This window comes from Symphalangus syndactylus, chromosome 10, assembly GCF_028878055.3.
Source record: "Symphalangus syndactylus isolate Jambi chromosome 10, NHGRI_mSymSyn1-v2.1_pri, whole genome shotgun sequence".
In the NCBI taxonomy this organism is placed as follows: Eukaryota; Metazoa; Chordata; class Mammalia; order Primates; family Hylobatidae; genus Symphalangus; species Symphalangus syndactylus.
The window spans coordinates 113184429-113211966 of NC_072432.2; the positions used below are offsets into that span (position 1 = coordinate 113184429).

The window sequence follows — 27538 nt, forward strand, 5'->3', positions numbered from 1 at the left end:
GTTTGAGAAATACTTTTGACTTAATAGGCTATAAATTATGAATGGGCATTTAGATTTTTTCTAGGTTTATGCTATTACAAAAATGTTTTTTAAACATCTGTGTGTATGTATATATACATGTATATGTCTGTAGACCATATATAATAATATATACCACATGGTGTATGATGTAATATATTATATATAACGCAAATTATTTGTCACATATACTGAGTGGATAGATAGATACAGATATATCTACAGAGAGAGAGAACGATAAGTTCCTAGTACCAAAATATTTGAATGAGATATCACCGAATTATTCTTCTAAATATCATACCAATTGTGCTCTTATCAGTAAAGTATTACAATTCCTGTTTAATTGTATTCGTGCCAACTTTGGACATTAGTTAAACTTAAAAATTATAATCTTCTGGGTGCAGTGGCTAACGCCTGTAATCCCAACATTTCGGGACGCCAAGACGGCGGGATCACTTGATGTCAGGAGTTCCCTACCAGCCTGGCCAACATGGTAGAACCCCATCTTTACTAAAAACAAAAATTAGCCGGGCGTGGTGGCGGGCACCTGTAATCCCAGCTACTTAGGAGGCTGAAGCAGGAGAATCGCTTGAACCCGTGAGGCAGAATTTGCAGTAGGCCGTGATTACGCCACTGCACTCCAGCCTGGGCGACAGAATGAGACTCCCTCTCAAAATAATAATAATAATAATAATAATAATAATAATAATCCATTCCGTTGCTCCGGCCTCCAGCCTGGGCTGTCATCCTACACCAGTCCCACCCCTTAGACAGCTTCCAAATCTGCTCCTATTTTTCACATCGCTACGCACATCCTATAACAAGCCAATATATGTTTGTTGAATGGATACATGCGTGAACGAATTGGGTAGGGAATAAAGTGAACTAAATGATGCCACATGTGTTAATAATCACTGAAACATGTTTTCCATTGCTTCTGTTTTTCAAAGCGGTTTTCACAGCTTGAGTTCTCTCCATTCAGCGTCATGAAAGCCCATTCGAAATGGATATCAGCTGACGTTGGCCTGCACGCGTTTGCCTTCCTCCCCTCACCCCGCTCGTGCGCCTCTCTTCCGGCTGGTTTTCCTGTCTCCTTCCATCTCCTCTCTTTCGCTTCCCTTCCCTCTGCGCCCGCGCCCGCCTCCTAGCACGCTGGTCAGCTCCTCTTGCTCGCAAGCCCGTCTGGCCCAAGCGGCGCGAAGTCACGAGGCTGGGGGCGGCCGGGCGCGAAGGGGGCGGGGCGAGGCCGGGGCGCCGCAGCGCGCATGGGCGGAGCCTCGGGTCCCGGGCCGCCTTGGTATATCTGCGCGTGCGCGGCGTCTCTGCTGGGCCAGTCGGGACCGAGGAGACAAGATGGCGCTGCGGGCGATGCGGGGGATTGTCAACGGGGCCGCACCCGAGCTACCCGTGCCCACCGGTGGGCCGGCGGTGGGAGCTCGGGAGCAGGCGCTGGCAGTCAGTCGGAACTACCTCTCCCAGCCTCGCCTCAGTGAGTATCAGAGAGTAATACGTCTCCGGTCTTTGCTCCGTAGCCTAGCCCTTTGCTCCCAGTCACCTGCTTAGCCAGCGGGTAGAGGGTAGGATTTGTTTTTCCCTCCCGCGTCTCTCCTCCGACCCTGACCCACTTGTCTCTTTAGAAGGAGATTTGCCTGTACCTAATATTTCCAGGAGATGGGCTGAGGGCAAGAGCACCAGCGGGAACTTTTTCCTGGGGTTGGTGGGCTCCTGGCTATTGCCCTACCCCCTCCCCTCCCCAGCTTCCCTAGGCTGGAGCCTTCTTAGGCACTTGCTTCCCGTCTCCGAGGGCCACTTCTTGTCACTCCGATCTTAATCTTCCCCTGACTTCATTTGGATATCTAGGGGTCGAGGGAACGCCCCTTCTTCTCCCCTCCCCCTGGTGAGGACCTCAATGGGCTCTTCAACTCCTGCGGAGGGCAGACAGTAGAGCCATCGCTGACGTGGTCGGGCCTTTCGTGGATGGAGGTCAGGCCAGTAGCCAGGGGGAGATGTGGCTTGGTGTTTGGTGGAGGCGCTGCTCCACAGAAGGACACCTAGATATCAGAGAACGCTAGAGCTGAAAAGTACCTTGCAGGTCATCCAGTCCAACCTTATCATTTTACAGGTGAGAAGCCTAAGGTTCTGGAAGGGGTAGGATTTGCCATGCTTCAGACACTTAATTATTGACAGAGCAGGGACTAAAAATTCAGGTTCTTAAATTCCCACTGGGCCTTTTTCTACAGTTGCCTCTTCATTTACTGACCAGTTAACCAAACTTGGTTGAGTGCAGGGTTCTTTGGGGAAGCCAAGTGGCTTTGCCCATAGGTGGTGTGTGTGCATAGGCTTGTTTAAGTGTTGTGATTGTTTAAATAAAAAGGCCTTAATGAACTAGGTTTAAGTGGATAGCTCAGCAATTCCAAAAGAAATGGTTCTCGATTACTAGAGAATGCAGTTGTGTAGCATCTAACTTCTTCACAGCTTTCTTGGGAACTGGCAATGAGCCCTCGAAATAGACTTTTTAAAAAACTGGGAAAAGCACATGATGTTTCCCCGGGTGGTGAGACTGCATTTTCACTGATTAATTGCCAGAGTGTCTGTCTATAGGTGGCCGACTGGTTAAAAAGAATTTCAGATGAAGGGTGTTAGTCTGGGCGATCTGAAGCCTGACTAATCCACATCCTGATCTGTCACTGGGTCATGTGATAGCACTGCAGTGTGAAGAAAAAGGAAAACATTTGATTCGGTGGATTGCTGAGATGTGCCTTTTACACTGGGAATTGTTCGAATTAGAAAATGTATGTTGGGGCTTAGCTGAAGTAGCTACTTCAGGAAATCGGCAGATGTTGCATTCTTATGCAAACCTTGGCAATAAATTTATACCTATGAATTACAAATTCTCTTTTATTAATTGCGTTTGTATGTACTGCCTTTCTTTGGGTAGAACAGATAGACATTAGTGGTGCCTCTCAAAAAAGGTTATAAAGGTGCAGTAGTCAGTTTCCATATAATTAATCATTCAGAGAATGATTCAGAGACTATCAACTGAAATAATGTTGTTTAAAGAGTACTCCATGATTAAGATTGTAAACCTTTAAGAGAGATGAATATGATTTCTCCATGGTTTGTACCTACTTAGCCAGTTGCTGAAGGATTTTTCCAGACGTTATTCTTGACAAAACTGTTGTAGCATGGGGCTTCACACCGAACTGTTAGAGGTCAGGGATCCTTTTTGTGTCCCCACTGCCTAGCACAGTGCCTGACACATAGAATGTGTCTTGTAATTGTGTAACTTGCATTTAAACTCCTTGCTCGAATAATTCAGTGGATAGATTGTGAAAATGGGTGGAATCCGAGCAGGGAGTTGAAATGCCCGGTTGAGTTGAGTTTCACTTATATATCCGTGTTATTCTAAAAAGCATAAATGATATCATACTTAGGCTAACAACTAACAGCATTTGAGTGTCTTCTTATTTTGCCATATTTTTTATTTTACCCAAAATTTTTAATTGCTTCTGAGTAAATATTGATTAACCTCTTAATTTTTGTGGGTTTTTTTTTTTTTTTTTTTTGAGATGGAGTCTTGCTCTGTCACCCAGGCTGGAGTGCAGAGTGGCGCGATCTAGGCTCGCTGCAACCTCCGCTTTCCAGATTCAAGCAATTCTCCTGCCTCAGCCTTCCGAGTAGCTGGGACTACAGGCGCACGCCGCCATGCCCGGCTAATTTTTTGTATTTTAGTAGAGACGGGGTTTCACCGTGTTGCCCAGGCTGGTGGCGAACTCCTGAGCTCAGGCAATCCGCCTACCTAGGCCTCCCAAAGTGCTGGGATAACAGGCATGAGCCACCGCGCCCAGCCAACCTCTGAATTTTTGTAAATTGATTGTAAATTTTTGTAAATTGATTGGTGTTATCATTTAAGGGGATATGTAATTATAGTTATTTAGTGTGTGTGTGTGTGTCTGTGTGTGTGTGTTGAGACAGGGTCTCACTCTGTTGCCTAGGCTGCAGTGCAGTGGTGTGAGCTCAGGTCACTGCAACCTCGATATCCCAGGCTCAAGCGATCCTCCCACCTCAGCCTCTCGAGTATCTGGGACTACAGACGGACACCACTACCTCCAGCTAGTTTTTTTTTAATTTTTATTTTTTGTTTTTGGTAGAGATGGGATTTCCCCATGTTGCCCAGGCTGGTCTGCAACTCCTGAGCTCAAGAGATCCGCCTGCTGTGGCCTCTCAAAGTGCTGGGATTACAGGTGTGAGCTACTGCGCCCAGCCTAAAGCTTCACACTGAACCTTTAGAAGTCAGAGATCCTTTTTGTGTCCCCACTGCCTAGCACAGTGCCTGACACGTAGAATGTGCCTTGTAATTGTGTAACTTGCATTTAAACTCAAAAAGTTGTGTTTTTTTGAATGAAGAAATGGAGTAGTGTTGACAGTTCCACTGTACAAATTAGATCCTTTTTAAAAATAGCTTCAAGATTATAGGACTTTTAAAAGAAATGGAAAACATACTCAGGCTTGAAATTAGGAAATTATCTTGAGCATTTTAGTTGAATTTTTGAAGTCACAAGGAATGAAAACGTGATTTTCTCTTAGAAGAAAAGATTCAACAACATACATAGAGCTTTCAGGTGCTATATATTTTGAATTTGGTTATCTCCATTTTTCTTGAGACCCTAGATCAACTGGCCTTAAGTTTCTTATATCATAAAGCAGAGCTAGCCCTGCAAAAAGTCAAAATAGGAATCTTCTCTTGCTTTTTTCCTAGAACCTCTTCTTCAGGTGCTCACTGCTCATCATGTAGATCTCTACTCTTCTTGTACAAGAGTAGATGATTGCTCTGGGTTTTTGTTTTGCCAATAAGGCAGAGGCTAAAAGGCTAGGACACTTATTATGCAATGGCTGTCAACTTTTTTTCTGAGTATTTCATAATCATTAAATGGTGTTAGTAGTGTTGAGCAAGCTCCTATCCTGCAGGAGGAAGAGGATGTCGTCTGATAAAATATGTGCTCCTTAAAACCTGTGTAGATTTTGGGTTTTAGATGTTACTTCATAAATACTTGTCTGGCTCATATGATAGTTCAGAATCAAAGCCAAGACATTTTGGTTGTAAAATATGTTAAGAAGGTAATATAAGCATGTATCTTCTGTGTTGTCAGAAGTTCTGATTATCCCCCATTCACACATCTACGGACTCAAATTCTTGTTCATTTTGAGAGGAGTGGTCAATATGTAGATAAATAGAAATATTTAGGTAAATTGCAAATGAGTTTTTGCCTTTTTTGAAGGGCAACTTAATGTCTTTGACAGCCATACTTTAAACTGGTATCTCTGTTTTGGGCTGTTAATGGTAATGGTGAGGAAGGCTAGATAAATCTAGAGATAAAAGGTAGTGTTTGTTATCATTCTGCTTGGTTTTCTTTGCAGATAGTTTCAGTACCGTGGAAAAGAGCTGTAGTTTTACACAAATTGTCTTTTTGTCCCCGCTTGTAGTCCAAGTGCTAGAAGCTGTATGATCTCCATACTCTTTAATTGTACTGAAGACTAAGGCCAGAAATATTATAAGGGTCATAGAGTACCAATCCTAAGATTAAAGAAAAACAAAACAGTTAGAAGCCTGGCTCCCCCATTTAAAAACCAACTTATCAGGGCCTTAGTTTCCTTAGGGTGCGTCAGCCTTGCCTACTGTGTTAGCGGTTTTCTGCCCCTTTTAACAGAAAACCTGAAACTGGGTAATTTATAAAGAAAGGGAATTTATTTCTTAAAGTTCTGGAGTCTGGGAAGTCCAAAGTGGAGGGGCCGCATCTGGTGAGAGCCTTCTTTCTGGTGGGACTTGAAAGAGTCCCAGGGTGGTTCAGGGCATGACATGGTGAGGGGGCTGAGAATGCGGGGGCACTAGCTCAGGTCTCTCTTCCTTTTGTAAAGCCACCAGTTCCCTTCACACGATAATTCATTAACCCATGAATGGATTCATCCATTTATGAGAGCAGAGCCCTCATGACCCAGTCCCCTCTTAGAGGCCTCACCTGTCAGTACTGCCACATCGGGGATGAAGTTTCAACTTGTTTTGGAGTTTCCGAGGGGATGTTCAAACCCTAGCACCCACCTCGTTGTGTTCTGTGAAGATGAAATCAGATAGGCTATCTGAAGATGCTCTGTAAAAGCATGAAGCTCTTTCCAGCTATAAAGCTGGGTCCCATTTTTATCTTATTTGGACTATAACATGTCTTAGCTTAGTTTTTATATGTCAGTTGAATTTAAACCAAGCATGTTTAACCTCTGGTTTGTATTGGAAGTGTCTCCTCATTGCCTCATGTTTTTCATGATTTTCAATGCAGGAAAACTGCTGAAACACCTCCACCAGATACTCCGTTCTCTACTTAAACTCTTCCAGTAGCTGCGACTCCATTGGAAAAAGATTGTTTTGCGATAATGACAAAACATAGACACACGGAAATATTGCCTGGTGCATTAAACAGTAAAAACCTGTTTTGCATAGCTAAAATTGCAGGCTTGTGAAATTGTTTTGGGTGGTATCGCTTCATAATTCTTACAAGATACCATACCACAAAAAATGAACCAGTTCAGTTTTAGAATTTGGGCTGTAGTAGAATCAAATAATAAGTGGCTTTGGAGCTAGAGTGTACACATTCAGATCGTTGGGCTGGTTACTTGTGTCCTTGGGCAAGACACAATAATTTCTCTGAGAATAATTTTCCCTTCTAAAACTTAGAATAATGATAGCTAACTCATATGTCTGTTACAGAGGTTAAATGAGAATTCCTGAAAAGTACTTACTAAATGTATGTTGGTGTTATCAATTAACTTGCAAGGTTACTTACTGACTTTTTAAAAGGCTGGTTACGTTGTTGCAAATTTAGAGACTTTTGATGAAGTAGGATCTTGTTTTCTGTAGTAGAAGTCAACTTGATTCACTGTTTCCAGGAAAAGCTATGACTAGTGTTTCTTTTTCTTGGTCATACTTTTGCTCGTGACTGGCAAAATTTCATAGTTTGGAATGAGCTTGAATTTTAAACATGAGATTCTAAAGCATTATTGTTGTAGAAATTAGACGTATAAAGGAGATACAATCTTGTTGAAAAAATAAAGAGAATTTTAAGAACCTGATGTATTTTACTGATGTTGCATTTTATTCAAAACAGTTTATCATAAATCTCATTACCATATCCCCTCCCTCACCCCAGCTGTTTGGGAAAGGTTTTGGAAAGGTCTACGTTTCTGCATTTCTGAAAACTGGTTTCAAGAAAACATTTCTAATGTAGCTCACTTTCCATTTCCACTTGGCAATTTTAGAAAGCCATTGAAAAAAAAATGCTGGGAGTCTTTTTAAAATGAGAACAACAAAGAAATCTTTTAAAGGGTTGGAACTATGTTTTTAAAGAGTATTCAATCATTTTAAAACAGTAGGGATAGTTTTCATAAAAGTGGTAGAAAATGTTGCAAATGGGGTCTTTCTAGTAATCTAGTGGAATGATTAATCCTTTCGCATGACCATCCATCCAAGTAGCTTGCTTTTTATCTAAAGTGGAAAAAAAAATACACTTCAGTTGGGGGGCCTCTGTTGAGACAGTTACAGTACAATTACTGATGTATTCAAGCAAATATGTGATGTCTGGATTTAAATGTCCTGTTAGCAGGAAAGATGGAAGCCCTGACAGCGCTGTCTGCTCTGTCCCAGCATTTGTACTAGGGCTCTGGCTTCCCCGCTTGAGGCTGAAGGACGCCTGAGGCTGAAGGAATTGTAATTTTAAATTCCAAAGCCCCTTGAGTGGACAGACTGGTTAGTAAATGGTTTCCTCATTCTTGGGAGTCCACATCTATGCCAGGAATCTCTGTGCAAGCTCATTATAAGACCTCAAAAGAAATCAAGCAAGTGAAAAATTCCCAGTTGTTAGACAGCTTCATGTTAATTATTTTAGGCCTTATAGTAAATTTTCTTCAAAACTTTAGTTCACGTATTTTTTTTCAGTTGTTCTGCTTACGAAATTTAGTGAATTTTGTAGGTGTCTGGTAGAATTACTCTCCCCTGAGTGTTCTTATACCTGATCCCCATTTCTCTTGCCATGCAGGTGTGATAGGTGAGGGCTTTGGGTAGGACCTGCTGGGGTAGAGTAGCAGTTTATTCCTAGGGCGCACTTTGTAGTGGAAAACAACAGTCTCTAACCTGGCAGTAACGTTTGACTTTTTTTTAAAAGGATACTTTTCTTATCTTATTTGACCTCCTGGCCTTTCTTTCCGTTGCCTACTCCCTCCTTCAAAAGCTCTTTTCACCTAGTTTTTATGACACCATTTAATTGTGGCTTTTTACCTTGCAGGCTATACAATTTCTTTTGTGACTTTTGTCACTTCTGCTTAACATTAAGGATTCCCTTTCCTCATCTACTTAGCTAAATGCTGCCTCCTCTATAAAGTTTTTACTTTTCTCCCTGAGGTGAGAACTATTCCCCTGTTTCTGCTGTGCTCCCACAAACCCTGTGCAGGCAATAGTTAGAGCCCTTATCTCATCACATTCTAACTCCACCCCCTCACATAAGACTGAACTTTTGAAGACAAGCAGAGTCTGTCCCTCTGTGTCTTGTTTTTGTATGCTGGGTGCTTACAACAATGACTTACTCTTACTAAGGATTCAAAATATTTTTGGTTGGATGACAGTGGATTATGAAAAGTTGTATAGGCACAGATGTATTTTATAAATGCATTGAAAAATTTTGTAACTATTTGAATGTACCGTATTCTAATAGATATGATAACGTAGAAAGGATTTTTGGTAATGCCAGAGAGCTAATTTAAGCTTTTGTGCTATTTGACTAAAACCGACTCTTCCGTATTTCTTTCCAGCATACAAGACAGTATCTGGAGTCAATGGTCCACTAGTGATCTTAGATCATGTTAAGGTAATACCACTATCTGTTTTGGTCTATTTATGTAGTTAAAAATGTGGCATTAAGTCCTATTTAGTATACTTTAAATTTTTGTTATGATTTTAAAGCCATACTTTAGACTGAGTGTCAGTCAGTCTAAAGCCCAGATACCCTGATACCCTGGGCTATCAGATACCCTGGGCTAAGCTTACCTGAGCTGTTTGACCAAAATATCATCCAAGAAAACAACTTCCATAATATGTTTTCTAGAACAGTAATTGTACATTGGTTAAGGGGGTGGGTCAGGGAGAGGCATACAATTACTAGTTTGTTGAGAGAGGTTAATGATGCATTTGTGCTTGGCATGTGACCCCTCTGGAAGCAGAAAATACATTGAGAAACATTTCTTAAAAGAAAGGGCAAAGTGCATTGCCTCTTCTGCTTTATCACTAAGGTAATATCTTTGTGTATGATAAGGTACCTGTAGAAACTAATCTCAAGATGAAACCTAGCGAGTTGACCTCCTGACTACAGTTTGATACGTGCTGCAGATTGATTCAAAGCCATAATCAAACTGAAGTTGTACAAGATTTAGGCAGGTGCCCATTAACGTTTTGTAAAAGAATACAGCCTCCTCTTTTGTTTTCTGAGGAAAATATTAGGAAGCTTTGTTTGTTTCTTTATATTTTAATTGTTTTCTATATTCTTTGTTAAATAAACTTTTGGACTCATTTTTAAAATATAAATTTTTTAATATTAGTAAGTATATTATTGAAACAGCTCAAAAAATATTTGGGCTCAATTGTGTTAAGTGCTGAGCCCAGTACAGAAAATATAATGGTGGACAACGAGAATGGGGTCTCCCCTAGTTGAGCATAGTATAGTGGAGATACAGATATAGTATCAATGTCTAATTGGTACGTGCTGTGAAGAGTCAGTTAGGGTGCTGTGAAAGATGATACTGGGAAGGACTTAGAAACCGTCTCTGAGGAAGTAATTTTATTAAGAGACCTAAAAAAGTTTCATTGAATGTTACATTGGGTTGTAGTTATAGGTGAGGGAAGACTGGTAAATCACTTTTATGTAGTTGTAGAAAAATCTATTTAGACCATGAGATTTATAGTGATTTGTTTTGATTTTAGATTTTGGCTTTTGTTTTTAACATAAAACATACAGGATCAAGGAACAGATAATCTCAGCAAATTATATCAGAATAGAAGAAGATGAAGCACTGTGCCAACTGATTTTGTGAAGTTAGCATATCTTTGACTCCAAACCAGAAAAAGGGTAGTATTAGAAAAGAAAAATAGCTGTTCTCACTTATAAACACAGATTCCAAAATTCTTGATACATTCATGTTAGATATTATCAAAATACCTATGTAAAATATCAGCAAAAGTAGACAATTTGATATTAGAAAATCTAACAATGTAATTCAACACATTCATGGATTAAACTAGAAAAAGCTAATATTCTCGATAAATACAAAAAAAAATTTGATGAAATTACTCATTTTTTAAAAAGCCTCTTCGAAAATAAGGAATATAACAAACTTTTAACCTCTTAGTGAGTATCTACCACAACCTGCAGGAAACCACATACTTAGAAGATTCTATAAACATTCCCATTGAAATCAGTGAAAGGAAAACAACTATTTCCTCTCTACTGCTGTTCTTAGCATTTACTTCACTTCTGACACCAGATGTGTGTGTTTTTTCCTATAACAATTCAATTCTTTGGCAAACACCTATTGGATGCCCTGTAATTTAACTCAGTTCTGACACTCACTGCAAAGAGTTGTGTGTACCCCATAGGTTAAGGGCTTAGTCCCACAAGACTGCATTCCACTTCAGATGCCAATCAAAAGTAGTGGGTCCCCAGGTTACCCACAGCTACTGTCCAACTCGGCTACAGATTGAAGATTCCCTTCTGAAGTTCGATAATTTGCTAGAATAGGTTACAGAACTCAGGAAAACCATTTACTTACTATTACTGATTTAGGGTATATTAACATATTAATATTACTGTTACTGAATAAGGGTATATTAAAGGATACAAGTGAATAGCCAGCTGAAGAGATGATCATAGAGTGAGGCCCTGAAGAGTCCCGAGCACAGAAGCTTCTGTCCCCATGGAGCTGGAGTGGACCACCTTCCTGGCACGTGGATGCATTCTTGCTGCCCAACCCAGAAACTCTCCAAACACCCTCAGTTAGGATTTTTTTTTGAAGACATAAGCATGACTAGGCAAGTCCTTAGCAGCAGTGATTAGTCAGTTTCCAGTACCACTACTCTGTCAGGAAATCAGGGGATGGGGCTCAAATTTCCAATCCTCACTCACCATCACTATCCATCTTTCTGCTAAAAACTTACCCAGTGCTATGGGGAAAAGAAATTAGGGTACAAAGGGATTAGAAGGGAAAAGGAACCACCATCATCATTTCTTGATAATCTGATTAATGAATCAGAAAACCCAAGTCATCCAGTGGCAGACAATTAGAAACAATGGTAGCAAACAAGGTAGTGGATACAGGATCAGTTTACAAAAATTTTTAGTGGTCTGTATGCCAGAGTAATTATTTACAGAAAACTATAAAACATTGTGAAAGACCATAAAAGAAGACCTAAAATAAGTGAAGATTCCATGTTCATGAGGGAAAAGACTCAATTCTCCCTAATTAACACAATCAGGGAAGAGTAATTAAAAAAGAGGATTTGGTTCAGTAATAAGCAGATATAACAGTGGAGCAAAATTTAGAGCCCTGAAATCAACTCTTCACACATGAGAATTCGACTTGGTAAATCAACATTACGAGGCCATGGGGGACACTGTGCTGCTCAGAATATTCTTAGGGCAATTGGTTTCCCATATAAAAATGAGAAACATAAAATTAGTTACCAAAAGTCCAGATGAATTAAAGATCTAAATATAGAAAAGGAAACATAAGTCTAATAGAAGACAATACAGAAGACCGTTTTTATGACTTCAGGCTGTTTTCCAAACAAGACACAAAAGACATAAATTCGTAAAGGACCACAGTGTGTTTTATTACGTAAAAAGTGTTGTGCGCATGTATCCTAAAACTTAAAGTATAAAAAAAAAGTGTTAAAACTTTTGTATGAAAAGATACCATAAGCAAAGTTAAAAGGAAGGAGACTAAGAGAAGATATTTGTACAAGGATTAATATAGAGAATCTATAAAACTTCTATAAATGAATAAGAAGGATTTACTTGATAAGTAAGAAAAGGATATTAATAAGCAATTCATAGGAAATGAAGTCTGACTTATAGTAATATGAATGAATAATTGACAATGATAAGCATGGGAAGTTCCTCAATATTGGTAGAAGTCAGGAAAATGCAAACTAAAACGATGCTGTTTTTATTAAAAAGGCAAAAATTACATTTAAAAGCATAGATTGGCAAAGATGGAGGGAAAGGATACTTTTTTATATAGCTAGGGAGACTGTAAATTAATAACATTCCTTTGCAGAGTTAATTTGGCAGAAAATGGGCATGGCCTGTATGTGGCCCACCAAATGGCTTTGGGAAATTCTGGCATACTTATATGAGGAGCCCCATACAAGAATGCTCATTGTAACATTTTTGTGCTAGTGTAAATTTGGAACAACTTAGAACTCCACTGGTAGAAGAACAGCTGAATGAAATGCAGTGTAGTTACCTGATTTAACTATATCTGCTCTGTTTTAACATTAATTCTAAGGTGCCCATATCTCCAAAGGGTCTTAAACCAATGGCACATCATAGTTTAATTGGCAGGTTTCTCTTTTCACGTCACACAAAATAATGATGCATCTTTCAATAAATTATGTTGGTAAAATAAGTATTAACATGACACAATGTCATGTTAATATCAGGTCACGTGAAAAACAAATTGCCGAATGATTAGTACATTGCCATTTATGTAAATCACCAAACTTCATTTTTTGGAGACATGTCTTTTTAAAGAGTAAAAATGGATTAGAGGAATATATATCTTGTTAGGAGAACTAGATTGAGGATGAGACTTAAGCATTATCTTATTATAATAGTAATTATTATTTAGTAACTTTTTTTTTTTTTTTTTGAGACAGCGTCTTGTTCTGTCAGCCAGGCTAGAGTACAGTGGCACGATCTTGGCTTACTGCAACCTCTGTCTCCCCAGCTCAAGCAGTTCTGCCCCAGACTCCTGCATAGCTGGGATTACAGGCCTGTGCCACCATGCCTGGCTAATTTTTTATTTTTAAAAAATTAAAAATAAAATTTCACCATGTTGGCCGGGCTGGTCTCGAACTCCTGATTTCAGATAATCTGCCCATCTCAGCTTCCCAAAGTGCTGGGATTACAGGCATGAGCCACTGCGCCTATCGTATTTAGTAACATTTTATTCTTTTTCTGTCAACCATATCTGGAGCACACAGTTGATTACACAGCCTAGAAAGCAATCATCAGTTCTAGGTGGTGGGAACATGTTTATCTGTACTTTTCTGTGGCCTCAAAACTATAAAATATGCATGCAGAGGAAAAGCAATACATTTAATTCCCATGTTTTCATGGATTTAGGACCCTTCTTCTGTACCTTATGGTTTGTTTGCTGGTATATGTGACAGTGATGTTTGTTGTAAGGACTTAAACTACCTGAGGATATTGAAAGCTCTCAGCAAAAACCTGTGTCTGTGAAGAGTAGAGGGCTGCACATTCAGACACAACATGGGAGAGACAGAGCATGTATAGTAATCTGGGGGGCTTGTAAAATGTTGGATATTGATCCTTTATTTTTTTCTCTTTAGTTTCCCAGGTATGCTGAAATTGTCCATTTGACCTTACCAGATGGCACAAAGAGAAGTGGGCAAGTTCTGGAAGTTAGTGGTTCCAAGGCAGTAGTTCAGGTAAGTTTCAGCTGGCCAGCTGAACTGTTTCCTAGTTGCTGACACATAGGGAACACTGCTTGTTTCTTTCTGTGATGATCATTGCATAAGTGTTTTTAGAGTCTTTAGAGATTGGTTACCAGCTGCAGGGAAAAAAATTATTATTGCATGTTTTTTTGCTCAGTGTCATTTAGTCCAATAGCAACACTAGTAAATGGCTTTTTAAAAATGGATAAAAGTGAGTAGCCGTGTAGAAGGAGAGAGATGAAAAGCATAATTCACTGATGATGTGATGAAACCAAAAGGATATCTGTCTGAGTTTCTTCCTTTAAATTATCTCATACAGTTCCTAGTTTTAAAATGTTACCTCACTATGGGTAATGGCAATTTTCTGAAATAACATGTTCCCCTTAAAAATAGCCTAAAGCAGGGATTGTCAAGATTTCTGTAAAGGGCCAGAGAGTAAAGCTTTTAGGCTTTGTGGGGCCAACTAAATTCTCCTACATATTCTTCTTTCTTTCTTTTTTTTGAAACAACCCTTTAAAAAAAAGTATATATATATAAAAACATGCTTAGCTTGCTGATCGAATTTGGCCTGTAGGCATGAACCCTTGATCTAAAGGTTGACAATTTGATTTATTATCATATTTCTTTGCTCATTATATCAAAAGTAGTATACGTTCATGTGTTTTACTTTATAAGGGCTGTTTAACAGACAAATAAAATGTAAATGCCCATGATCTAAATTACTTTTACCCTTCTGATTAATTCTTTTTGTTGATAGGTATTTGAAGGAACTTCAGGTATAGATGCTAAGAAAACGTCCTGTGAGTTTACTGGGGATATTCTCCGAACACCAGTGTCTGAGGATATGCTTGGTAAATGGATATTATTCATTCTAAGCCGAGATCTGTTTCCTTTTAAACATATTTCCATAATGTCTTTTAAAAATTATGAACATTTGAAAGTCAGCGTCTACTCTGTCCTGCCTTCTTACTGATTTCTAGGTCGGGTATTCAATGGATCGGGAAAACCCATTGACAGAGGTCCTGTTGTACTGGCCGAAGACTTCCTTGATATCATGGGTAGGGACAGTAGATGGATTGCTGTGTTTGGGAGAAAATAACCTCTCTCTGTCTTGTACCTTTGCCAGATAGAGAGTGGTTTTTGTGATATCATTTAATGTAGACAGGCAACATGCTCTGTAGGTTATAAATTATTTTATTATTTAATTATATTTTCTTAGAAATTATCATAAAATTTTATGTATTAATATCTTAAGATACTGTAAAATATCTAGGATATATCTGAAATGTATATGGTAAAACCATGAATTTGAAATTAGGACTTCTCTCTTATTTGCTGTATCTTTATTTTACTTTAGGAGCTTGAATTCTATTACTCTATGTTTTGTGAGTCTACAAAAGAGTAAAGGAAAAAATTTTTTCAAATTTCATATTTGAAAAATAACTGATTCTTTTTTGTAGTAAAGAGATGCTTTATGTAGTTCTGGTCTTCTGGTGCTTTTTCTTTTCTTTTAATTTGATAGGATGTCTAATTTCATTCATGAATAATGTGGCAACATGTTAAAATTTTCCCTTTTGGAAATACATTAGGTCAGCCAATCAACCCTCAATGTCGAATCTACCCAGAGGAAATGATTCAGACCGGCATTTCGGCCATCGATGGGATGAACAGTATTGCTAGGGGGCAGAAAATTCCTATCTTCTCTGCTGCTGGGCTACCACACAATGAGGTGAGGACTGGGATCGGTTTGCTACGAAGTTTAGCAGACAAGAATTTCTGTAATGCATCACTGTTACTGAGAAACCGAATAAAGGGTTTTCAAAATAAATACTCAGTGTTATTGTTTTTATAATCCAGTTACCTCACATCTTTATTTCTGCACATCTTCTTGCTTATCCTTGCAGATCTTTGCAAAAAGTACAAAGTAGTTTTGTTGAATAAATCCCCTAAAACATCCTGGTTTCGTTTATGATTACTATTCCAAAAAGTTAACGGTAAAAGTTACTTTCTGGTAGAAATGTTATTTTAGATTTCAACTGAATTCTTCTACTTTGTTCATCAGATTGCGGCTCAGATCTGTCGCCAGGCTGGTTTGGTAAAGAAATCCAAAGATGTAGTAGACTACAGTGAGGAAAATTTTGCAATTGTATTTGCTGCTATGGGTGTAAGTAGAAGTTATTTTTGTTTTAGTATGATATATAAAATTTTGCTTCTGTTATGAGAACATTGTAAGCTGTACATATATAGTTGAATTTTTCTTTAAAGAATTTGCAATCTGGCATTTTGGCCAAACTGAGGAGTAAAATTTGGCATTTGACTAATTTGAAATTTAAGAATAATATTGTTTGTGCCCCATACCGGCTCTTTGTTCTCTTGGTTTTTGTGAAGACTTTTGATGTACTTGAGGTTTTAAAAGAAGGAACAATTCAAATCTGTAGCTTGGCTTTCATCAGAAATAAATGTTAAGGATTTTTCTTCTCCCAGCACTGATGAAGTTGTTGTTATTTAGGTAAACATGGAAACTGCCCGGTTCTTCAAATCTGACTTTGAAGAAAATGGCTCAATGGACAACGTCTGCCTCTTTTTGAACTTGGCTAATGACCCAACGTAAGAGCTGTTTCTTTCTGTGACTCAGACTCGGGATCAAAAGTGTTTCTTAAGGTTGGGGAGGTGAAATGTGGTAATAACAGCATTTGGACCTAGCAATGAGGTAATCCTGTATTTAAAGTCTAGCTCTGCTTTTTGGTAGTTATCTGGCACTGGACAAATAACTTAGGTTCTGAAGCTCATAAAATGTGACAGCTGATACTTGTCTCATGGAGTTGTTTTGCATATTAAATGAGATCATACTTATAAATTACCTAATACACAATCAACTCTCTGTAAATGATTTTTTCCTCTTACCTCAAAAATCTGGCTTTCATTTGTTTCCTCTCTCTCTCCTTCCTACCTCCCTGCCCCACTCCAGTGTTGAGAAACCATACAACTGAGAAATTTGGGACATTTATAAGTAACTGTTAATACCTTACTTAAGAATTTGTAAAGTAACAATTGCTTTACTCTCCTCAATTTATTTAAAACTTTAAAAGGGGAATTGTACTGTTATTTCCAGAATCATTTCTTTTTGTCTTTTCTTTTTGGTCTTTTGGTTTGAATGGCCTAAGACTTAATGTTCCCTTTCAGCATTGAGCGAATTATCACTCCTCGCCTGGCTCTAACCACAGCTGAATTTCTGGCATACCAATGTGAGAAACATGTATTGGTTATCCTAACAGACATGAGTTCTTATGCTGAAGCACTCCGAGAGGTAAGGTGTTCGTGTTTTTCCCTCAGTTAAACACAATTGGTTAATTTTCAGGGTTAGCTTGTCGCTTTGCAAGTTTTCATTCTTTATGGTTTTTTAATTCCACTGTTCATATATTAATAGAATGCCTTAATAAATCAGAAAGGAAAATACTTCGTTTTTGTCAACTTGGTAGAAGTGATTAGAGGATACGATTTAAATGGTTAGCCTGTTTATCATACTGTCACTATCGCCATGGCTTAAGAAATGATTGTAAAAGGGAGTAAATAATTCAAGCTGTTTACTCAGTTACTCTCCCGGGAAGTTCTGTTTCTGTCCAGACTATTAATTTTTAAACCTTTTTGTAATTCTGTTTTTAATGATGTTAATATTTTATAAAGACCCTGCTCTCACAGTACTCTCTTCAGCACTTTTTTCTTCAGAAAACCCAGTGTTTATTTAGGAACGATATTAAGATTCTAGCAGGCTGGGCACAGTAGCTCATTCCTGTAACCCCAGCACTTTGGGAAGCCAAGGCGGGAAGGTCACTTGGGATCAGGAGTTTAAGACCAGCCTGGGTGAAATAGCAAGACCCTATCTCCACAAAAAAATTAAGATATTGGCTGGGCATAGTGGCACACACCCTTGTAATCCTAGTTGCTCAGGAGGCTGAGGTGGGAGGATAGCTTGAGTCCAGGAATTCGAGGCTGCGGTGAGCTATGATGGTGCCACTGCACTCCAGTCTGGGTGACAGATCGAGACCTGTTTCTTAAAGAAAAATTATAACAGTTACCCCTAGAAGTTTTGGGGTATTTGTTCTAATACAAGTTACTGAAATTTTGAGTTACTTTTTAAAGCACATAAAAAGACTTCTGAAGAGACAGCCTTCTTAAAATTCCCTCAGGGCGCTCACCATACCTTACTCTGCTGTATTGCTGTTTCAGACTAACTCTAGTCAAGGACTAGTTTTTCTCCCCCATCCATCACAGACCAACACTCTTGTAAAATGCAATAAAAATGAGTTATTAGAAAAGTGAAATTTTAACTATATATATAATTTACAAATGCAGATTTTAAAATTGTTAGATTCAACAGGCATAAAATTATTCCGCCAAATTGCCCTGAAAGTTTCTAAATGCCTATCTTACTTTCTGTGTGATCATTGCATGTTGATAACAGTTGGTCTGCAGCAGACCGCACTGTGAGGAGCACCGCTGTAGCACGCTCCTTTGAAGATGTCAGAGTAGCACTTAGAAGTTGCATTTCATAATGCTTTAGGGTTCTAGTTGATTGTAGGTTAACATGCACGCCTATAGTCTGGTATCCATGTCTCTAAGGGAAAGATCGTTTATCACCATTCTTATTTTGTGCAGTGGATGGACTCTTGACTTTGTGACCTTCAGAAATTGTTTAATTTTTCTGACCCTTGATTCCAACTGTAAATTGGAGATAACACCTTCCTCATAGGGTTGCTGTGAGGATTAAGTTAAATAATGTTGTAAAGTGCAGCAGATGATTCCTGGTGTACATTTCCTTCCCTTTTGACCTTTTTGGGATTAGATTGGATAAATATGGCTAGTTCCACCATGTGGAATAAATCTTGTGAACCAAGAATCTTTTCTGTTTTAAAATTAACTTCCTTTGATTTATAGAATTGCAAACAGATTTTCTTCTAGCAAACTATTTGAAAACTTATATTATGGCAATATGATTTTAGCAAAAACCTTCTGGTGCCCCATTGTCAACATTTTTGTTATAGAATACTTTGAATTTACATTGCCGGGAGATTTTTCTAAATCATTCTTAAGGACAGTATTTAAAATGAACATGATGGGATTTTCAACTTTGTACTTTGGCATGTTCAAACAAACATGTTCTAAGCAAGCTTGTTATGATATGGTATGTGATACTCTTCTCCTTGACTTGCTGTCAGGTTTCAGCAGCCAGGGAAGAGGTTCCTGGTCGACGAGGTTTTCCAGGTTACATGTATACAGATTTAGCCACGATATATGAACGCGCTGGGCGAGTGGAAGGGAGAAATGGCTCGATTACTCAAATCCCTATTCTAACCATGCCTAATGATGGTAAGTTTTGGTATTTGGATTATAACACACCTAATCATTTTAAGGAGAGAGAAGACCCATCTACCTTTTCGAGTTGAAGTTATTTTGAGAACACATCCCCTAAGAGTTTATCTTGGTTATTTGCCTAAATAAAACATTTTTCATTTGAAAATTACCCATAGTTACTATCCTATTGTGGAGGAAAAGCAATTTTCTTCATAATTTAAGTTTTTAACTTTATTAGATACTGGTGAGTGCCTGCTGTTTGCAGGACACTGTTCTAAATGTAAAGAATTTTTGAAAAGAATTTATGGTCTCTACTTAATGTAAGTTAGTCTAATTGGGGATGTTTTTTATGTGTGTGCACCAGTAATTTAAGATGGCCATGTTCAGTGCCACATGAGGAGTACAAGTGGTAAACTCCACAAAACTTAGAGACAAATTTTTTAACCAAGGGCTGGTTAAAAATGACTTTCCAATGCCTGTCTGTGTGTGTGCCCAGGGTGGCTTGGGTACGACTGTTCAGAATTCCTCTCCTGTGTCGCCTTTTTGTCCTTATTTCAGTTTTTGAACAACACTTTTACAAAATATGGTAAGTTATTACTTACTGTAATTGAGCACTGTTCTGAGTGCTTTATAAATATTCACTCATTTCCTCCTCATAGCAACTTTGAGGCAGATGCTGTTTGAGGCACAGGGAGGTAAAATGATATGTTGAGATTAGCAAGTGATAGATTTAGGACCCAGTTTGAGTTCATAACTCACGCCGTTACTCTGTACTGCCTCTGACGTGAAAATGATTTGTTCCAAGGGAGTAGCTACAAAATGATGTAATTTAACAGATTTGGAAGTGTGGTGTTTTGTGTGACCTTTTTGGTGCAGCCTGTGTAGTGTTGTTTACTTGTCTATATGCCTGTGTTTTGCATGGTGAAATGTTGTGTATCCATCCGACATAGCTTATGAACTAAGAATGTTCTCAGTATACATCAGGCTGGCAAATTTCTATAAGGGAACTTTGGGTTTAAAATGAAACTTTACTTATATTGAGAGGGGAGAGCGCTTACCTAGGGAAGAGAGTATTTTTTATGAATGCAGCCAGTTTACCTCATAGAGCCAACACACATCAAACTGCTACAACCAAACTAAACTGGCCAGTATGGTTGCCGCTAGCCACATTTGGCTGTTTAAGTTCAAGTTAACTAAAATAATTGAAATTAAGTTTTTCAGTTTTGTTAGCCATGTTTCGAGTGTTAGATAGCCACATTTGGCTGATGGCTACCGTACTGCACAGCACAGACACAGAACATTTGCAGCATCACAGAAAATGACTCTAAGAACACTCTTCTAAGTAATGTTATAGGTAGTACAGAGGGACTTCTTGTGGGTTTGGTTCCGAGAGATGGCCACTTTAAAACTCATAACCTAAAGATGCCATGCTTAATGCCAACTGTCTTCCTCCGGTAGATATCACTCACCCCATCCCGGACTTGACTGGCTACATTACAGAGGGGCAGATCTATGTGGACAGACAGCTGCACAACAGACAGGTACTAGACGTGAGCAGTGCTGTGAAGCTTGCAGACCTGCTCATCCGTTATTCTTTAGTGACTTGGATTTTGCTCTTAGGAATTGCTTTGCTTAGAAAGTATCAACTTGAATTGTTTTTAATATGGTTATAAAATTGTCATTTCTGTTATCTTCAATTCTGGTGTCGGCAGAGCACCAGAATTAAGAATTTTCTTAACACTTTTCTTTATTGTGTCTTAAAACGGAGTCTCCAAGAACTTTTTTGGGAATTCTGTTCCATAATGGTATCATCTACCAATCTTGTTATTAATAGAAAAAAAATGACTTTTCCATGCTTCTGTAGTAGATGCTGACTTCTAAAATCAGCTTTTAGGAATTATTGTTAATTTTTTTTATTTTGTATATAATTTTTTGAGTCAGAGTTCAGAAGACCATTTTGACTTGATAATGTGGTAGTACTTACCAAACAGATGTGAAAGTTGAGTTTTTTAAAATAGTCTTGTACAGTGTTATAGATGACACTTTTTTGGATTTGATTCTCGAAAGAAATGCTATGCTATAAAGTGTTTCTTACTACCTTTTCTTGCCAGGGAGAGACAGTAGGATTCATCTAGGAGACAAATGCAGCAGTTTTCTGTGATTTAAGTTGTAATAATGAGTTTCAAGTGTTTTTTTATTACCAGTAAAACTTGAGTTTTGTACTTAAATATAGTATTTTTTCCCCTCTCATTCTACCCAAGATTTATCCACCTATCAATGTGCTGCCCTCACTATCACGGTTAATGAAGTCTGCTATTGGAGAAGGGATGACCAGGAAGGATCATGCCGATGTATCTAACCAGCTGGTACGTACATTCTTCTAAGAATGGTGTTTGAAAATATGGATACGTTTCTGCTATCTTACACCTCTTGTCTTTCACCCTTACCACTTTTCTCTTCCCCATCCACATGGAATTTTAGTGTAGGCTTGATGTGGAATACATCATCATTCATTAGAACCAAAGCAGCCTTTTCTCATAAGGATAGATGCAAATGATCAAGATTAGCTTGAAACCCATGTCTAATGCTATCAAGTTTCCAAATAAAAAGCCAAGCAATGAGGTTGTTTAAACTTTTTATTAGCAATTTTAAGGTTAATTATAGAGTATTCCTGAAAGGCTACTCTGACCTATTTCTTGCTTAACATATTAAGCCATCACCAGAACACTAACGTATACAGTTTTATGTAGGCTCTGAAATCCTTGATTTTTATACTCATATACGATTGTACACTAACACAAATAAAGAAAAATACTATGGCCATAAAGTAGAAATGGTAAACTTAGCGACATCACAGATTTTTTTTGAATAGAACTTCAAGATGGATTTCTCCATGGTTTAACTATGAGTTCTGATTTTCAAGTGCTCTATAAATTTTGAGCTCATTAACATGTTGAAGAAGTGTGTTTTTTTGTAGAGCATTAGGAGTGTCTGTGTATTTTATGCCTGAAGACTCCTTTCTGAGTGAGAATGTAGTCCTTCTGGTACTTTCATATGAATTTTATGTGAATTGTTTCTGTAAATTCCTTCTATGGGTTCTTGTAAGGAGAACTAGAGCAGTACATTCCTATATCCCAGATGACTGAACATTTTGAGAGCTTCTCTCTGCTGATAGGAGCCTTTCTTCTCTTTAGTATGCGTGCTATGCTATTGGGAAGGATGTGCAAGCCATGAAAGCTGTCGTTGGAGAAGAAGCCCTTACCTCAGATGATCTTCTCTACTTGGAATTTCTGCAGAAGTTTGAGAGGAACTTCATTGCTCAGGGTAAGATGACCGTTGTCTTACAAACATAAAAAGCCTCATATGTAATTTTGAAAACGCTTTCCAAGCCTAAGAGAATTCTCGTTGGTTTCTATATAGTTATTTCTCTGGTTAGAGAAGAGGCTCTGTCACCTGCCTGCCTTAACCCTCTGGCTTCTCCTCTGCCTTCTAAACATCTTGGGAAGATCTTGACTTGATTTTCCAGTTACTCGGCTACCATCTCACTGTTTTCCTTCTTCCATCGCCCTTCTGAATCCTCCTTCCCAGGCCCTCTGCGGTGCAACTTCATTGCCACTTCTCCTTGCTGCTAACTTCTTAGCAATGATCTGCTTTGACATCTGGGGCTTGGGACTTTGCTGATTCATCTATATTCATCTCTTTTTCTCATTTCTTACCTTCCTGCCTCTTAATTGTTAATAATCCAAAAAGCGCGGTTACCTGTTCTCTCTGCTTTCCCTCCCAGCGTCCACTTTTCACTCTGCTGTGGGCTCTATGATGTGTGGACCTTTACCCACTGTCCAGACCTCTGATTCCACATCTCCAGCTGCCTTAGGAACACCGTTGTTGTTTATGCCACCACCCCCTCAGGCTTAGTGTACTCAGAACCAAAGTTTTTTTTCCAACTGACCTGCTTAGCAGTGCCCTTTCAATTTTTATCTGCCTCTGGTATAATCATTGTCCCAGTTAACCCAAGCTCAGTAACTGGGCATTATTCTTTTTTTTTTTTTTTTAATATTATTATACTTTAGGTTTTAGGGTACATGTGCACAATGTGCAGGTTTGTTACATATGTATGCATGTGCCATGTTGTTTTGCTACACCCATTAACTCGTCATTTAGCATTAGGTATATCTCCTAATGCTGTCCCTCCCCCCTCCCCCCACCCCCCAACAGTCCCCGGAGTGTGATGTTCCCTTTCCTGTGTCCATGAGTTCTCATTGTTCAATTCCCACCTATGGGTGAGAACATGCGGTGTTTGGTTTTTTGTCCTTGTGATAGTTTACTGAGAATGATGTTTTCCAGTTTCATCCATGTCCCTACAAAGGACATGGACTCATCATTTTTTATGGCTGCATAGTATTCCATGGTGTATATGTGCCACATTTTCTTAATCCAGTCTATCGTTGTTGGACATTTGGGTTGGTTCCAAGTCTTTGCTATTGTGAATAGTGCCGCAATAAATATACGTGTGCATGTGTCTTTACAGCAGCGTGATTTATAATCCTTTGGGTATATACCCAGTAATGGGATGGCTGGGTCAAATGGTATTTCTAGTTCTAGATCCCTGAGGGATCGCCCCACTGACTTCCACAATGGTTGAACTAGTTTACAGTCCCACCAACAGTGTAAAAGTGTTCCTATTTCTCCACATCCTCTCCAGCACCTGTTGTTTCCTGACTTTTTAATGATGGCCATTCTAACTGGTGTGAGATGGTATCTCACTGTGGTTTTAATTTGCATTTCTCTGATGGCCAGTGATGATGAGCATTTTTTCATGTGTTTTCTGGCTGCATATATGTCTTCTTTTGAGAAGTGTCTGTTCATGTCCTTTGCCCACTTTTTGATGGGGTTGTTTTTTTCTTGTAAATTTGTTTGAGTTCATTGTAGATTCTGGATATTAGCCGTTTGTCAGATGAGTAGGTTGCAAAAATTTTCTCCCATTCTGTAGATTGCCTGTTCACTCTGATGGTAGTTTCTTTTGCTATGCAGAAGCTCTTTAGTTTAATTAGATCCCATTTGTCAATTTTGGCTTTTGTTGCCATTGCTTTTGGTGTTTTAGACATGAAGTCCTTGGTAACTGCTTATTGTCCAGTGATCAATTATTTACTAATTTGTGTTGTTTTCCTTTGAAATATCTTACCCTATTCAGTTTTTATTCCCATTATTATACATTAGTCCTGTGTTTCTTAAACTTTAATATGCTTTTGAATCAGCTGGAGATCTTGTTAAAATGCAGATTCAGATGTAGCAGACCTTGGTGGGGACAGAGATTTTGCATTTCTGTGAATTCCTGGGTGATGTTGAAGCTGCTGGTCTCTGACCACTCTTGAGTCCAAAGGCCCTAGTCCAAACCTTTGTCCCATCACCCTTGGCCATTGGTGCCAACTTTTTCACCAATCTCCTTGACTCCCTGTGTGCCATTGCCAGGGTAAATATATTACTAATTTTATTGGTTGTCCCTCTACTAAAAAATCCTATAATGGTTTTTGTGATATAGCATAGGCAGGATTTTCAAGCTGTTTTGCTTGGTCTCTCCCATCACCCCTGCTAATGCTAGTGATACTTTAGCATCGGTGGTTACAACAGGTGCGTTTACTTTGGAATAAATGCATCAGGCTGTACACTTAGGATGTGCACCTTTCCAGTTATATGATACATTATTAATATTCAAATCCCCAAAATATTCATGATTGTTGGAATTTTTTTAATGCAGGACCTGAATATCTCAAACAAAATAAAGTTTTCATCTAGAGAAAAGAACCCAGACCTCCAGCTTTGGAATCAAATAATAAGATTTATTTGTGGGGATAAGGATGATTCGGCCATCAAAAATAATTTTAACAACTTAGAAAACCACTGACCTTCAGATAGTGATACTCTGGAGAGGGTTGTGTGTATTCAGGTGCTTGACTGGCATTTATGGCCTTCTGAGCATCTGTGTTAGTCACCTTCAAATTCAGCCGTTTCTCTTTGTTTGAACCTTCTGTGCTAGGGAGACTTTTCTCACTAATCTCTGGACAAAACATTGATTCTAGTTTCCATTGCTCAAGTATTCTACCCAGTTGTCAAATCTCAGATCTGTCTCACCATCCTCTCCCGCAAGACTGCTCCCTGTCTCAGCCCAGCCGCCCCTTCCTCATCTCTGGTTCCTTATGATACTCACCGTCTGTGCCTTCTTTTCCTCAATCCTTCTCATTTAGTCTTGGGAGTCCCAACTTTTTTTTTCAATATCTATTTAATACACTGCTAGTCATATAACAATACATACTGGATAACACTGCTAGGTTGGAAGTCATTTGCGTTTATTAATTCAATCTCAATTTTTTAAGGTCCTTACGAAAATCGCACTGTCTTTGAGACTTTGGACATTGGCTGGCAGCTACTCCGAATCTTCCCCAAAGAAATGCTGAAGAGAATCCCTCAGAGCACCCTCAGCGAATTTTACCCTCGAGACTCTGCAAAGCATTAGCTGCTGCTTCCACATTGCTCCGCGCTCTTGTGAAATACTGGTTCTGTTTTCTTTATTCCTTTTGCGCTCCCCAGTTCCCACCTTTGTGTTGGAGTTTACCGTGTTACCCTGTAATTAAAAACAAAGAATAGGTAACATATTGTGCCAGTGTTGCAACATTTTAAACTGCTAACAGACCTTAAAATATCTCCTTACCTGGGTCCTCAGTGCTATGTTTAAAGTGCTGCAGGGATGGAGTGGCGTTTTCTTATTGCTGTATGTATTGTACATAGTGGAGTAGTTAGTTACCTGATAACGGTCTCATTATTTGGGTCTCTTAGACCTTACCTCTCAACTCCCTCAAGAGTACCAGTCTCTGAAGTTATAATGCTTTGGTCTCTACATTAGGGGCAAGATCCGGTCTGAAAGAAGTCTCCTTTGAGAAGGGCCAAGAGGCTCTTTCCTGAGTGTTTGCTTTCGGTTTGTTGGTGTGCCTGTGTTGCTGGGCTGTGCTGCTGCTCGAAGCAGATGGTTTTGACTGTCTACTTGCTCTTTCCTGTATAATGAATAGATGAGTGAAAGGAGTTTTCTTTTTCTCTTTCGTACTTATGTATTGGGATTCCTGTGTCTTACAGCTCTCCCTCTCCAAATAATACACAGAATCCTGCAACTTTTTGCACAGCTGGTATCTGTCTGGTAGCAGTGAGGCCCCTTGTCTTGGTGATCCTCACTGGGTTTCCAAGCAGAGGAGTCACGTGATTACAATGGCCAATAGAGTTGTTTGGGGTACAAGATGAGAAGAAAGAAAAACCTACAGCCTTTCTACATTCTGACATGCTAACAGTGGTTTAAGTTTCTAAAGTGTTTACCAGATGCTGAAGGCAAGTTGGGGGGAGCAGAAGCACTTATGTTTACGGATATTTTAAACTCTGTTAGAGAGCAGCCTTTGAAAATCCCCGATTCGGTTCTGCTTTTTCACCTCTCTCTACCTTTTCAGGGTATTCTTTGTGGCACAAACGATAGCATTTCCAAGCTTTAGAGTTTTCTGAATTCCTGCGCCTTCCTGACGTGAGCCCTGAGCGATCTTCTATGCATTTCTGCCATGTGTCCTGTTGGTCTCTCTGTGTTCTTTGTTACTTGGGTGCAATAGCAACTTCCCTACTCCGTGCATTCCATCTTTCATGTTGTGTAAAGTTCTTCACTTTTTTCTTTGAGGGGTGGGGGTGGGGGGAGTCAGCATGATTATATTTTAATGTAGAAAATGTGACATCTGGATATAAAATGAAAATAAATGTTAAATTAAATGGAAGTTAACTAAAGTGACTGTGTATCTTCTAACGAGGAAAGCAACAAGCAAATATGTAATCACGCATCTCTTCAATTCACAGCTCTGAGCATCATAATCAGGATTGGGAACCAGTCCTTGTGTTGTAGGGACATGGCTTCCAGACTGCCCTTGTCGTTCTTTTCAGTACTGTCCCTTACAGTGTGCTGTAGTTTCATCCAGGGCTGAGCATTCCTACAGGTGCTCCCCAGCATTCCTCATTTCAGGCCTTGTCAGGACCTCTAGAGCCCATCTGCTGTGAGCAAAAGAGGGTGCTAAATAGTGAAATACAGCTTGAAGCAAGCCAAAACTTGTTTCACATAAAATCTCACATGGATGGCCGGTGTATAAAGAAACCTGGTGAAAGCACGGGGCATGCTGTCATGGAGCCTCCCATTTCTCCCCACTCCAGTTCAAGGCAACTTTCAGGAGATGGAGGGGAAAAAGCTTAATCATAAGAAGAACTGGGTAGACCTGAGTTCTCTTTCTGATTCTGCCAGTACTATATGGCCTTGCTTAATCATTCAACAAATTCGAGTCTGGTTGTCTGCTTGTATGCCTTTTAGGGTTATTGTAAGGACTGGAG

At 39.1% G+C, this 27538-nt stretch overlaps 1 protein-coding gene across 1 annotated transcript; it reads left to right on the top strand.

The window, feature by feature from the left end:
- Window positions 1–1271: 1271 nt before the first annotated feature.
- On the top strand, window positions 1272–26937 carry ATP6V1B2 (ATPase H+ transporting V1 subunit B2). The gene is made up of 14 exons (XM_055295552.2): window positions 1272–1507; window positions 8869–8924; window positions 13682–13780; window positions 14544–14637; window positions 14767–14844; window positions 15376–15515; window positions 15849–15950; window positions 16296–16393; window positions 16970–17093; window positions 19003–19153; window positions 20597–20679; window positions 21400–21504; window positions 22333–22462; window positions 25510–26937. The coding sequence occupies exons 1-14, from the start codon at window positions 1372–1374 to the stop codon at window positions 25647–25649; spliced, it is 1536 nt and encodes a 511-aa protein (XP_055151527.1). The 5' UTR covers window positions 1272–1371; the 3' UTR covers window positions 25650–26937.
- Window positions 26938–27538: the final 601 nt, after the last annotated feature.

What these genes read in the sequence shown, in the direction of transcription:
- ATP6V1B2 (XM_055295552.2), top strand. Translation starts at nt 1,372, where the DNA reads ATGGCGCTGCGGGCGATGCGGGGGATTGTCAACGGGGCCGCACCCGAG. An exon ending in TGATCTTAGATCATGTTAAG is followed by an intron (nt 8,925 to 13,681) that starts GTAATACCACTA and finishes TTTTCTCTTTAG; the next exon opens with TTTCCCAGGTATGCTGAAAT. An exon ending in GAGGAACTTCATTGCTCAGG is followed by an intron (nt 22,463 to 25,509) that starts GTAAGATGACCG and finishes CAATTTTTTAAG; the next exon opens with GTCCTTACGAAAATCGCACT.